General features: G+C 39.0%; 1 protein-coding gene across 2 annotated transcripts in view; it reads left to right on the forward strand.

The window, feature by feature from the left end:
• Positions 1–14,275, forward strand: part of USP15 (ubiquitin specific peptidase 15) — an 85,355-nt gene that overhangs the window by 4,874 nt on the left and 66,206 nt on the right. For both annotated transcript variants that reach the window (XM_080935010.1, XM_080935011.1), the window contains exon 2: positions 8,997–9,124. In XM_080935010.1, the coding sequence (XP_080791136.1) occupies positions 8,997–9,124 (128 nt within the window). The remainder of the gene's footprint in view (positions 1–8,996; positions 9,125–14,275) is intronic.

A 14,275-nucleotide genomic window follows, 5' to 3' on the forward strand; every position in this document is an offset into this window, starting at 1 on the left:
TTCTCCCTGTTAGTCCTAAGTGTAGTCCAGACAGTGACTATTCTGTTCTCTTCTTGGGTCTTACACAGAAAGTTTCAAATTGCTAGGGTTTTGGCTTTTGGTTTTTCTCTTCAATAGTGTTATTCTGGCTTGTCTTTCTGCTTCCATTCTCTGGGTTATCATTTAATTCATAGTCTGTCTTAGTTAGTCTAAGTTATAGGGATGGTTATATCAAAGCCTGGGGATATTCAAGACAAAATTAATTACTCACATGAAAAGAGGAACAGGGTCCTTTATTTTGGTAAGAGAATTTATTTGATAAGCTGGGTTTTTTTTATTATTTTTACATCTTGACAAAGTAACAGATAAGTCAAGAGGTTTATTGTTGATAGATATAGAAAAACCATGTTCATATTGAATAAACTTAATGTTAAACTTTCTGGTTCTAAGAAGATACATAAAGCTGTGGGTTTGGCTTTCAAAAATATTACCAATGTATTAACAGTTTTCTTACGTGTCTGAAATAAATAGCGATATTTTTATAGATAGAGAATCTTAAGAGTTAAGTATGCTCAGGCAAGTGGTGGATTAGTGGAGAGGAGGGATTCTGACCTAGGCAATCTAGCCCGAAGACTCTCTAGTTATGCCTTCTTTCTGTAAGTGACTTGAGCCATACTCAGATTAACTCTCTAAAAGTAGATAATTAAAAAATATTGAAATCAAGAGGTGCCAACTTTGTCATACTAGTTAAACATGATTTCGTCTATTATCCAAATAAAGAACCAGTAGAATTTTCTGTCTTCACAGTCTGTCTTATACCTTCTGACTTGATGCATGTAGGGTTTGCCCTTTCCTGTAAATTATTTACTACTCCCTGTATTGTCCTGTGTTACTATACTTTGTGTTACATTTACTTCAAATACATCTTCCTGATTCTGTTCTAACATTTCATCACATATGTTTATTGTGTAAGTGTGTATGGGCATGCGTGTCAGGGTGGAGATGAGGAAAGCTTGCTGGACTCCGCTCATCTGGGTCCCAGGGACCAGGCTCAGGCCATCAGGCCTGGCAGCAAGCACCTGTAACTGCTGGACCATCTTGCCCTTTTTCTTCATTCAAGACTCACAGCTCAAAATTGACCCCTGTGAAGACATTTCTTAATCAATATAGATGTGTGATCCCTTCACATTCTGATTTATAAAGACATAACATCAACTTGATTTTGATATAATTTATGTACTACACAGTATCCCCACTAAACGTGGACAGCTCTCTAGATAGCAGTGTATATATACATATCATAATCAACTTGAGAATAGTTTTATCATCCCTAAAGAAACTCCATATAACTAGCAGTCACCTCTCATTTCTGCCCAAACTCCTCCAGCAACTTTGTTTTAGTTGTTTTGGCTTTCCTACTTGAGTATGATATATTGAAAGCATGCAATATTTTAAGTATATGTCAGTAATTCACTACACATTATTATTAGGCGTCTTGTCAGATTATCTTCATGATCATTGACAGTATTTACACAGTGAGTGTTGTATATGGTAGCTGATACTGTAGATGTACATACATCTTTTTACCCAGACATCTCTCCTGACTTTTTCTATATATGACCTAAAGGTACAAACACTGCTCACTGTGTAAGTCACCTTTATAAGGGCCAGGAAGGCGCCTGACCAGGTAAAGGAGTTTGCAGCCAAGCCTAGTGACATCTGTGTCTCAGGACACACATGGTGAAGAGAGAACCAGCTCCTTCAAGTTGTCCTTCTACCATCACATGAACACTGTAACATGGATGCACCTTCACATATGGGCAGTGAGGGTGGATGGATGGATGGATGGATGGATGGATGGATGGATGGATGGATGGATGATAGATGTGGTAGAATTTAAAAGAAAAGATAGGTCTGCTGACTATCAAACAACAACAGAAAATCTCGTTTTTATTGCTTCTATCTGATGAGGTAGAACAACACTATAACTCTCTCAGCAACTGCAAATTGCGTGGCATCTTACATGGGTGCTTAACCCACATTGATTCCTGTAGTGGAAAAACTGTTACACATACTTGAACTTTGAAAACATTCAGTAGATTCTATATTGGGTTTGGAGATACAGTTAGTTTTTTAAAGACTGAACATTTATGGAATAATAAATGCTAAATTCAGGGAAAGAGTGTTTAAAGAGAAAACAGGGTCCAGAAAGGGCCGTATGTGGTGATTCTTGTTCACAATTCAATAGTATGTCAGGACTAGCATCAGGATTATAATGTGTGCCTGCAGTGAAGTCTTTGAAGCCGCTGGTTGTCAGGACTGTTGTTCAGAGGCTGTCCTAATATGTCCTAGCATGTTTCCATTGTTCATTCCTTCCCTCCCCTTCCCTTCCGTCCTTACTGTCCTCTGTCCCTCTGTCCAGTGGAGAGAGAAGTTAGTTAGATCAGAGAGCTGATAGAGTACAGCTCAAGCATTACTAACATTCTTTCTTGATTCTCATGTGCTTATCCTAACTCCATGTCAGGTAGAGTTGTGGGTCATTTCGTTGTGGCCCCTCCGTTTCGAGGTATCAGTGAGTGTGTATTTGCTTTCTTGATGAACAGTTTAAGAACAATCATTCTTGGCCTCCTTCTTGGATTCCTTATTTGTGTTAGCTTAGACTTAAAAATGGGTCATACAAATTAGTTCTTTCTAAGTGATGGAGTTAAGGGGCAGAGCAGAAAATAGGTTAGAAATACCTGAAATCTGAGGGATGAAGAGGCTGTGAACCAGGCCACAGATTACCTGAGAACTACTTTACAGTTTTTGATTTTTCTAAAGCACTGGAAGTCTCTGTTCTAGTGGTATTTTTCTTTTTTAAAATCTTGTAGTGGGTCTAGTAAGGTGGCTGTAAAAGTCAGAGTGCCTTACCACACACCCGACAACCTGAGTGTTATTCCCGGGCCCACTGGTGGAAGGAGAGAAGCAAATGTCACAGGTATTTTCTGACTTCCTATGTGCTCAGTCTTTTCCACCACACCACACCCTAAGTACAAAATAAAAAAACATTCATAGTCTAGGTGCAGAATGGAGAAAAAAATTAAGAAAAGTTGGAAGCAGTGTGAGAAATCAGTTTCCAGTAATTTATGCCACTAAAAGGGAGGGAGTGGGGAGGCCCAGGTATGGTGCTTGAGCTTAGTGAAGGGGAGGGTGGAAGGGAGAGCTACAAGTGGTCACAGCTGCCCTGGAGTGCTGACTGCTGTCACATAGTATACAGCTAGGCCTCTAGCTTAGGACATTAAAGCACTGGGGAAATAATTTATTTGAATGATAATAAAAATTAGTAAAGATAGAGGTGAGGAAGATTGGGGTTGAAGTTTCTGTGGAAAATTCTAGTTGTGTGGCCCGTTAACTGGGAATAGCAAGCACTGAGAGCTAGCCCTGCTGTGCAGGTGTTAGAGAATCCCAGGAGGGCCTGCAGTGATGGGCTACACAGAATAGCTCTTCTGACACTGGCGCCCACGTGGGAACAGCTAAAAACCAGCATTCATCCCCAACCCTACAAAGTCAGCATGACAAGTTAAAGTTTTACAGGGTGGGCAGGTTTGTCAGATTAACCGTCATTTAGCTGTCGGCTAACTGTGCAACTGGTGCTGGCATAGGAAGCCCAGCCTCCATACTTGGTTGGAGAGGAAGTAGAAACTGCAGAAACTGAAGGTTGGTGATAAAACCCTGTCAGAAAAGTGAGAATGCGGCAGGAATGCCTATGTGAGTTGGGAAGTGAACCTTCTGTGTGCTGGCTGTTAAACCAGAATGGGGAGAAATAAGGGAAGAAGCTGTCTGTCTGCTAAGGAAACCTCCACTGAAACAGGAGTATGTTAGAGCCAAAGCTCAGCAGTCAGTTGGCCTGGAATTTAAAGAGTTACATGGTCCACTAATGGGAAGAATGACGTTGGGACGGGTGTCACACTTGTAGTTTCTCATCAGTACAGAGTGAAGGAATGTAAGCATGGTGTGTGCCTCTTCCACCTGCTCCTGATCCTCATTCGTCCCACTCAATTCTGAAGTGGCTGTCACTGTCTTCCCAGCCTCTCATGTATATTCCTATCCATCTATAATTTTTATGCCAGCTCTGCTGTTACAAAGCTTGTGATCTGTAAACCAACTTGCTATGCAAAAGATCACAGAGATGGGGCTGGGGAAGGGATGCAGCAGTTAAGAGCACTGCTGTTCTTCCAGAGGACCAGGTTTGAGTCTCAGGAACCACATGGCAGCTCACAGCTATCTAACTCCAGGTCCAGTGGATCCAGCAGGCTCCTTAGGCACTGCATGCATGTGGCACTCAGACATATGAATGCAGAATACCCATGCACATTAAATAATTTAAAAAAATTTTAAATTACTAGGCACATAGAATCAGGTTTAGGGTACTACATGCAAACACAGAATATATATATATAGTATTGGGCTTAGAGTACAAACACATCTGTCAGTGGTCTTTTTTAAAAAGCCTTATAAGTTGTAACACAGTTTTAATGTTAAGTGGTTAAGAAATAAACAAATGCCACAATAAATATGAGTGAATTTTTGTGTATTTGTTTGTGGTATTTGTGTATTTCTTAACCACCTAACATTAAATTGTAAAAGATGAGATTTGCTTCTAGGTGGGATTGAGAAGTACTATAGCTTGTGTGTCACACAGTTGTGTGGATTGGTGTAAGGTTGATTTTCCAGTAAGCAGCAGGAGTTATAGGCAGGTAGAAGTGTATGACTATAACACACAGTGGACTGAGGTAGGTGTCTGAGCTGTGTGCACTTGTTCCATTCCTTAGCTGAGTCCAGGCCGTCTTCAGGTTCACAGTGTCTCTTACAATACAGTAAGTTAGGGCCTGGCCTCCAGAGCACCAGCTGTCAGTGCCACTCACTGTCCAGCTCACAGGCACGCCGCGCTTCCCCTTCTCCGGCCGTTTGTATATAAAACACTGCTCTAATGTACAATGCACTTTGTATTGTATTCAAGTTGAACCATCATCTCTTACTTTTATATTGTGATAGGAACTTTTTAAGCATTTTCTTATACTTATTACTGGTTTGGGGATGGTGTGTGGGCAACCCACAGTACTCATGTCGAAGTCAGATGACAAAAGAGGACAAGTTAAAGCATTTGTTTTCTTCTCAGGGCATGGCAGTATATGTCTACCCACTGAGCTGTTTCATGGCCTTGTGATGAGAACTCCTGACATAAGATCTGCCCTGCACTAAATACAGTACAGTTAACTGTAAATACAACCACAGCACCTCTGAACATCAAGTTATGCCTCCTCCTGTCTCCTGATACCCACCTTCTACTCCCCAATTCCGTGGATATTTTATATACCTCATGGAAGTAAATCCTGGACCGTTTGTCTCTATGACCAGTTTGTTTCATTTAGCACAGTGCTCTCCAGTCTTATGTGTTAGTACATACAGCAGGATTTCCTTCCTCTTACAAGCTAGATGTTACATCATGTGTGTTCCACGCTCTCTGTATTAGCTAGCTATATGTACATGTTTAGCTTTTTGTGTCTTAATGCTTCAGCGAACATGGGCATGTGTATTATGTCTTCAGCATTTTGATATTATATATCATAAGAAGTGGGTTGCTGGACCATATATATAATTACTCTTTTTTTTTTTTTTTTTTTTGGAACCTTCATGCTGTTTTTTACAAGTAATGCACCATTTTTCATTCCTGCCAGAAGCTCGAGTTCTACTTTCTCCTCACCCTCTCCACACCCTCACCAGCTCTTGAACTCACATTTATCCTAACATGTAGAAGATGATGTTCTCGTTGTTGTTCTGTCACCTAACAATTGCATTCTAGCATGTTGCTGTTTCCAAAAACATTCCTAATTTTGTAAATAAGATATAGACGTGTACAATAAAAATGTAATCTTTAGAGAGAAAATAGTGTTGAAAGCAGTTCAATATCAAAGAAAAGGTTTATCATAGAATCCGTATATAGAAACTTAATGCTGCTGCATAAATTCTACATTTTTAATGTAGGACATTTTAAATTAGGGTATTAATGGCATTTCAAGTTCACATTTCTGCTTTTTAATGCTATAGGTATTTGAGACAACTAGTTGGGGAATCTGTGTCTCCATTTTAAAGGTAAAAGTCGAAAGTATTTAAGAAAATTAACTTAATTAAATAAATAAGTGCTATCAGATGCCTAGTGATTGACCATCTCCATCCTGACAAAAGTAGCTTCTTAAAAATAAAGAAATGAAAAGTTACAGTAATTTTAGTAAAAGAATGAAATTATGGAAATGCAGAAAATTTTCACACAATACTTAATCTTGATAGTCTAAAAACACATTAAATAGAATGTTGTTTGTCTAACACAATAGCAAATTATTTAAAATGTTTTTGGCTGTGGTAGCACAGGGGCGGGCAGGCAGGTAGGGCAGGCAGATCTCTAGAAGTACTAAGCCAGCCTGGTCCTAAGTTGCAGGTGTACTAGAGTTGCAAAATGACCTTGTCTCAAAAATAAAAAATAGTTTTTCTTCTACTTTATCATAGCAGTCCTAGTCAGTGCTTAGATAAGAAGTGAAAACTGAATTAGAAAACTATTTACAACAACAACATTAAGTATTTCATACTCAACAAATCAAGAAGAGCACTAATCCCAGCACTCCTGAAGCAGGAGGATCCATGCATTCCAGGTTAGACTGGGCTGTATGTTTGAGAGAAAAGGAAACTCTCAAGGGCATTTCCAACAAAATAGACAAGACAGCTGGTAGATATGAGATTGTTCACTTTAAAAATATATATCTTGTAAACAGCCCCAGTGTCTCATTGCCAGCCAATGACTGGGTAAAGAAACCGTGGTGCAGTAAGTACACAGTAGAATACTGCTCTTCCCATAAGAAAGGGTAAACCCTGTAACCAGCAGCAGACATGGTACTACAATAAATAATGCAGGTATAAAGAAACACATTACTCAAGAGTGGATCTAAAAGTTAATCTCATAGCAGTTAGGAGTTTAATGTCCGGAGGCCAGGGGGAGTTTGGTCTGTGACACTAAATTGTTTGGACTGAGTTCTGGTGTTCCAGATACCAATTATGGAGTGTAGATTTCAACAAGCTAGAAGAAAGCACTTTATAAATCCTTGACGGGGTCCTTTCTGTGCTGCCATAGCATTGTGATGAGATATCACAGGGTACCTGCGTATCAGATAAAAATAGCAAACATCAAAAACTATAAAACACAATTGCCAGAGATTAATTTTGGTTTGGTTTGGTTTTGAGATAGCGTGTGTGTGTGTGTGTGTGTGTGTGTGTGTGTGTGTGTGTGTATTGTTGGCTTGGAAGTGTAGACCTCAGACTTGCATTCTTCCTGCTGAATCTCCTGGTGCTGGCAATGCAGACATGCACACCTTGCTGACAGGATACTGCAGAAGCTGAGGTCTATGTTTTGTCAGGTTTTACTTGATAGACAAGGGTTTTCCTCAAATTTTTAACATTTGAATGTTTTAGTAAAGTGCAGAGGAGTTTTTCATTATTTACCCCAAGTATTAACTACTTATTTAACAATGGAATATTTTGTATGAATGAAGTGTTTTCCTCCAACAGATTAACTTGGAGTCTTATGGGGAGAAATGCTAACATATATTGAAAGACATTAATAAAACCTAATTGAGAAATATTCTGTTTCTCAGAATATTGCTCAGGATCAGAAGACAAAGCCACAGTTCCCCCTTATCTTTCTTTTAATTTCAGTGTGATGCAATCATAATCTTATTTTTTGGTAAAAACCTGATAAAATTCTTTTGAAAATACAACACAATTAGCTAAGGCAGCTATAATAGTGAGCTAAAGGAGATGTTTTATACAGTATCTGGATTACGGTCATTAAAACACTATAGAATTGGGACAGGAGTAAATGTATAGATGGATGAGAGGGGGAAATGTCTCTTAGTGTGATACACATCTGAGAAAGCAAGTCACATGTTTTAGTATTGTAACTAAACTGGAAAAGCAGGAAAATCTAAAATTTATTGAGTGATATGCTCCTTTTGTATGTATGAATTGGCTTTAAAAAAGACTTGGGGGGGATCATGTTTTCATGGGAAAATATCAAAATACTACATTGTCTGTGATTTTTTTAAACAAAGTATAACTTCAGAATTTTTGTTTGTTTTTTAAGGAATTACTACCTCAGAAAGTTGTCCGGTATGAGGAGGGCCTTGAGCTGCATAATTGCCGTGGATTGGGGCACTGCAGACTCTTCACATCCACTTTTAGGGAAGGAAACGGCTCATGACTAGTCTTTAGGAATTAGAAGGTTTTGTTCAGTTGGTGCCTTTGCTTTAGCTATTTTCAGACATAACTGGGTTTTTTATTTCTCTAGTGCTGTATGTGGTGAGCCCAAAAATGTTAGAAGGGGGTCCCTCAGAGTTGGATTGCACACCCAGCTTTAAGCATCTCACTAACCTTCACTGTGGTGTGGCCTGCAGTCCACCCTGGCTAAACAATAGTGTTGGAAGATTGTGTGGTGCTGACAAGGGAAGTCAGTGCAAGGTAGTAGTGTTGAAAATCTGGTTGATAAACTGTTATTTCTAACTTTGATTACAATTAACATAATCAACTTTTAAAACCCTTAATAACAAGCTTTCTTTCTTAAAACTACATTAAAGCATGTGCTATTCATACTGTAATTGTAAATCCATAGTACAGAGCCATTTTTATCTTAATACATTGTACTTAATTCTTACCGATTGACAAGGATTTTCTGTCGTTTGAATGCTTTTGTATCATGCTAAAGGGATTGCTTTCCAGCCTTACATCAATGCATGACCTCAAGTAGTCACTGCTTGAGAACGATGAAAATATTTTATAAGTCAAGTCTTTCCTCCAAGTGTTAAGTGCAGAGCAGCCGTAATTGCAGATTACTCTTGTCGTAGACACTCTCTTTAATACAGAATAACAAACAGATTGTTGCTCTTCTTGTATTTGCAGGAATTTTAATTAACCAGCGTCTTGTCTTTTTTTAGGTATCTGGTAGATAGTCGGTGGTTCAAACAGTGGAAAAAATATGTTGGCTTTGACAGTTGGGACAAATACCAGATGGGAGATCAAAATGTCTATCCTGGACCCATCGATAACTCCGGACTTCTCAAAGGTATCATTTTCTTCAGTGAAGTTGTAAATGTGTTAAGTTTAATGAGCATAATAATAGGGAATGTTCATGTAAATAAGCTGATAATTAGAGACTCATTACAGGTATGACGGGGTAGATAGCACACACCAGAACAGGAGACTCACTATGGTAAGTCTGCCTTGAATACATCATGAGACTCTTTCAGAGAGAGAGGGAGGGAGAATGGGAGAGAGAGAGAAAAGATACTTATCTGTAGGTCATTCTGTAATGTATGCTATGTATATGACACATTTCTCTTTCATATTTATGATGTGATCATGATTTAGAATTGAAGTGTTAAAATCAAGCATGTAAATTAAAAGCACTATTTTATTGGTTTGGGGAAATAGTATCATTCATGTTGCTTTTCTTAATGAATGTATGACATTTTCAGAGTTAGTGATCACTACTATATGTTTACATTCTTGACTTTTACACTTTTCTTCCTCAACCCTCCTGCTTTGCCAGAGCTCCTCCAGCTCTTACATTAAAGAGAGTAAGCCGTCAGTCCCACACTCACACTGTGGTCCAGTTGGAGTCAAGAGGGGCAAGACTGTAGACCTGAATAACTGAAGCTCTAACCTCCATCCATGATCCACACTGTGACATGCACCTATACCATGTGTAACACAATGATGTATTTTAAAAGTATTTTTAAAAGGATTATATAGCTATAAAGTGTCTCCATTTAAGAGACAAACAATAAAGAATGTGTATTTAACTTCCTAGGTTTGAGTTTGGTTAATCTCTAAGGTCCATTCATGACCAAGTTGCTGATGTCCTAGCTCCCACGGAGCACTGAACGGACTGGGCTAGTTCTGATGTCTGAGAGCTACTCACAGGGCAATGGTACACGGTTAACTGCTGTGCTGGAGTACTCTGAGACTGAGGCTTTTCTGCCAGGACAGACAGACAGTAAGAAATGAGTCACATTCCAGCATTGTGGCTTGTCGGTGACAGTTGCAGGACTGGTTTCTGTCTAAGCTCTGTATGTAGACACATATGGTGTGGTTGGGTTGCCACAGCCCTGTGTATCAGGTGTTGCAGAGCTGGCTGATTGTTCTCCACAGTAAATGAATAGACTAAGCTTGTTTTCCTGTGCTTACGTGAAGACTGGTTTCTGTTGTGTCTCACTCAGGTGCTAGTGGCAGCAGCTTAGTTTTGATAGGGAAAGCTAAAAATAAGAGACAGTGGCTTGCAGTACCTAGCACACCTCTGCAAGATGAAGGAACGCTCAGAACAAGATGTTTTCTGCAGAAGAAACAAGAGTAGAGTATGCCCCTGGCCTGTGGTTTGTAAGCTGAACATTAGAGTAAGAGATTATAGGATCCTGGACAAACTTTAAAAATAAGAAGTAAACGAGTCCTTATAATTGATGTACTTGCAAAGGACAGAAAAGACACATCCATAGAAAGACTTTGAAAGGCTCTAAGAATCCCTAGCCCGACTGTTAGGTATATCTGAAGAGCATTTAAGTGGACCACATTCTAAGTCATAAAACCTGTCTCGATACAGTTAGAAGCATTCACATTATACAAAGTATATTCTCTTACCAGGAAAGAATCCAACCTGCTTTTAAGAAAACATTAAGCCCAGTGAAACAATAGACAAGAGACTTGAACAGATCTTTACCTTTACTTTCCTGGAAGAGGGGCTGGGCAAGTAGCAGAGCAGTAAAGTTGTTACTGCAGGAGGAACACTTGAATCTGGGCTCCCTGGAAACAGCCAGACAAGCTGATGCGCACCTACCATTTCTGTGCTGTGGACCAGGAAACCGGGGCCGGCTGGCCTGCCAGTCTACTCTGAGTCTCAAGACACCTGTCTTAAGTGAGGTGATCAGCTCCTGAGTAAGGACACCCAGTCAAGCCTTCCCTCTACGTACATGCACATGTAACTGCACACACATAAATATACCCGTACAATTTGTGCACCTGCATACTACTATGCCAAAGAAGAAAATAGTTTTCCAAAAGAGTAGGTGTAAGTATTTACTTTTATCTGTATGAAAGAAATGGGGGGTGGAGAGATGGCTGAGCACTTGACAGCGTGTGCTTCTCTTACAAAGGACCTAAGTCAGTCTGCAGCACCAACATTGTCAGCTTATAGCTGCTACAACTCTAACCCGGGGGTGTTAGGTCCCTCATGGTACAGAGACACACATACTCAAAACATCGTTTTATGAAAATGATGTCAGGGACAGATGACTGAGGATGTGGCACAGTGGTAGAGCATCTACAAAAGTGCAACTCTGGGTTTGATCCACAGATCCACAGTGTGGTGCCACAACATGTGTATAATTTAATTAAGACTTAAGAGAATCACTCTTGACACTTGCTGACTATGACAACTAATAGATTTAAAGTTAAACATTTGTTAGCCATAGTACTCAGTCATAGTGTGCGAGGTATTTACCTAAGAAACTGAGAAGTTAAAGCATTTACCTATAAGAAAAGTTCACATGAGTGTTCACATCATGTTATCTGTAATAGAAAAATTCGACAGCAACCCAAGTACCTGTCAATATCTGAATGGATAAGCAAATGATAGTATGCTCATATAATGAAACCATCTTAGCACTTAAAAATGAATGAAATGCTAATAGATAAAGTATCTATAGATCTCAAAACATAATAGTATAAATGAAGCCAAACAAAAAGAAAGTGTTATTATTTTATGTACATTTATAGGTGATGTAGATTAGTTTATAGTAACAAAAGACAGGTAATATTTTTATAAAATTCTTGGCAATACAAATTGGTCCATTGAAAAGCATAGATAATGATTACCATAACAATATAATCTTGACAGGCAGAGAAGGGAGATTACAGAGCCTCAGTTGGACTTTTGCAGTGATAGATGAGTTATCATTTCACATTTGTGTAGCTAGGACAGAGCTTATCTGTGCTTTGTCCATATACTTGTGGCATGGGACACAGCTTCCTTTGTCCTTCACCATGTGAAGACCCTGGAAGCTCCTGCAATAAAAGAGAACAGGATATGTAGAGAAAATGTCAGGATTGGAGATGGAGAACGAATGGAAGAGAGAGAGAGTCTTAAGGCTCCTAGGAGTCGGAACCCATAGATCCTGTGTTACCTTTGTATTGTACGGGGATCATACCCTAGGAGATGATCTTATACAATACGGTAGAAAGAGGAAGTGAATTTTCTGGTTATCCTACTACAACCTATCCTTGAGAACAAAGCTCATTTGCACATTCAGATCAGAGATGTTCTTTTGACTGTGAAGCCGTGTTTGAAAGGACTGTGTGAGCTCATTAATATCATCCAGCCATGCTTGACAAGTGAGGGGCCAACATATGAGACTGTAGAGATGAAAAGGCAAGCAGAAGTGAACCTTCATTCTGGTTCATCATTCAAGGGACAGGGGAACTGTCTTATAAATACTCAGAACCCTGACTTAGAATTTCTGATTACAGAGTCTTCTGTCTGTCCTGTAAAAGGATGTGGCGCTAGCTGTTAGCTCATTTTAGTTTCTGGAATCTCTGCAAATAATAGCCTAATAAATTTTATCCTCTGTTCAAAAAATTACCAATTTGTGTAATTTAAATAAATATGGTTTATTTTCAAAAGTTACATCTCATTAGACACAGAAGTGATAAATGAAAAGCTAATCCTGTCTCTTTAATTTGAAAGGTGTTCTCTATACACACACATGCACACACACACACACACACATACACACACATACCAGTGGTTATTTTATTCTGTCTACTAAGTATGTGATTATGTGAATTCTGTTACATAGTCAGACTGTTTACCTAAACTTAAGTATTGTACAAAATACACATAAGTCTTGATTTTTAAATTCTTCCAAAGTTTTCTTCAGGTTACATTGTACTATATATGGCAAAGCACTTGGAATTAGAATATATGCATTCATGTTTGAATTCAGTCTCTTCAAATTTGTGTTTATTGAAGCTTGAATAACTTATCTCTTGGTCTACTTGCTAATGAAAATGGAGCTACTTAATTTTTAATGTCACTCTGAAAAAATAAAAGTAGAATAAAGTAACAAGAATTTTACCCCTCCTCTTTTTGTGCTCCTTCCAAGCTCAGGCTGGCCTTTGAACAGAACACACCATGTAGCTGATTATCTTCATGTCCACCGTCCAAGTGCTGGGATTAAAGGTGCACCACCCCCATTTCCAGCTAATAAATAGCTAGGTTTTCTAGGCTCTAATGCTCCGTCCGTTGCTCTTGATTTTGTATGATTACCCTAGGCAAGTTAGTCAGTGTCCCTGGATATGTTCTCAGAGAAGAGACACCCACCATGCAAGGCTGTTGAGAGAACTCACAGTAGTATGTCTGCCATAGTCACCTGCTGTCTCGGACTGCGGCTTGCTTTCTTAGCATGTCTAATTTTCTTTCATCCCTGGAGTTTCTGACAACGTATTCCAAATTGTATTTGCTGACAATTTAGAAATTACAGTCACAGCTAAAAAAAATTGTGTTTAAGGTTTATACTTGGGGCTAGTAAAATGGCTTAGATGATAAAGGCACTTTTTCCCCCTTTTTTCTTTTTTATTATGGGATAGTCTCTGTATTTACATTTCAAATGTTATCCCCTTCCCCCTTCTCCCATCCTTTTCCCCCTCCCCTTGCTGCCATGAAGGTGCTCCCTCTCCCAACCACCCACTCCCACCCCAGCACCTTGGCTTTCCCCTATGCTGGGAAAACAAGCCTTTGCTGAACCAAAGCCTTCTCCCGTTGATGCCACTTTTTACCTAGATTGAGGACATAAATTCAGCCATCAGGACCCATGTGGTTGAAGGAGAGAAACAATTCCTACAACTTGTCCTCTGACTTCCCTTCATATGTGTGCCATGATACATGTGTGTATGTACTATGCATACACAATAAGTGTAATAATTTTATCTAGTACTCATCTTACTTCTATTTATGAAGATCATATGAAATTCAGATGTTACCAGCTTCTGTTTCTATATAAATAAAACATAGCTTTCTCAAACTTCAAAAATCCACAGGTGAATTTTAAAAGAATAACATTCTATTACTTTCTTGAGTAGGATTAGTTATTCTTGTCATAAATGCCACAGAAAACAGTGTTTCTTCCTTTTAGGATTAAAATCAACTTGAGGCAAGATTATCACC

This window comes from Micromys minutus (assembly GCF_963924665.1).
Source record: "Micromys minutus genome assembly, chromosome: 22".
In the NCBI taxonomy this organism is placed as follows: Eukaryota; Metazoa; Chordata; class Mammalia; order Rodentia; family Muridae; genus Micromys; species Micromys minutus.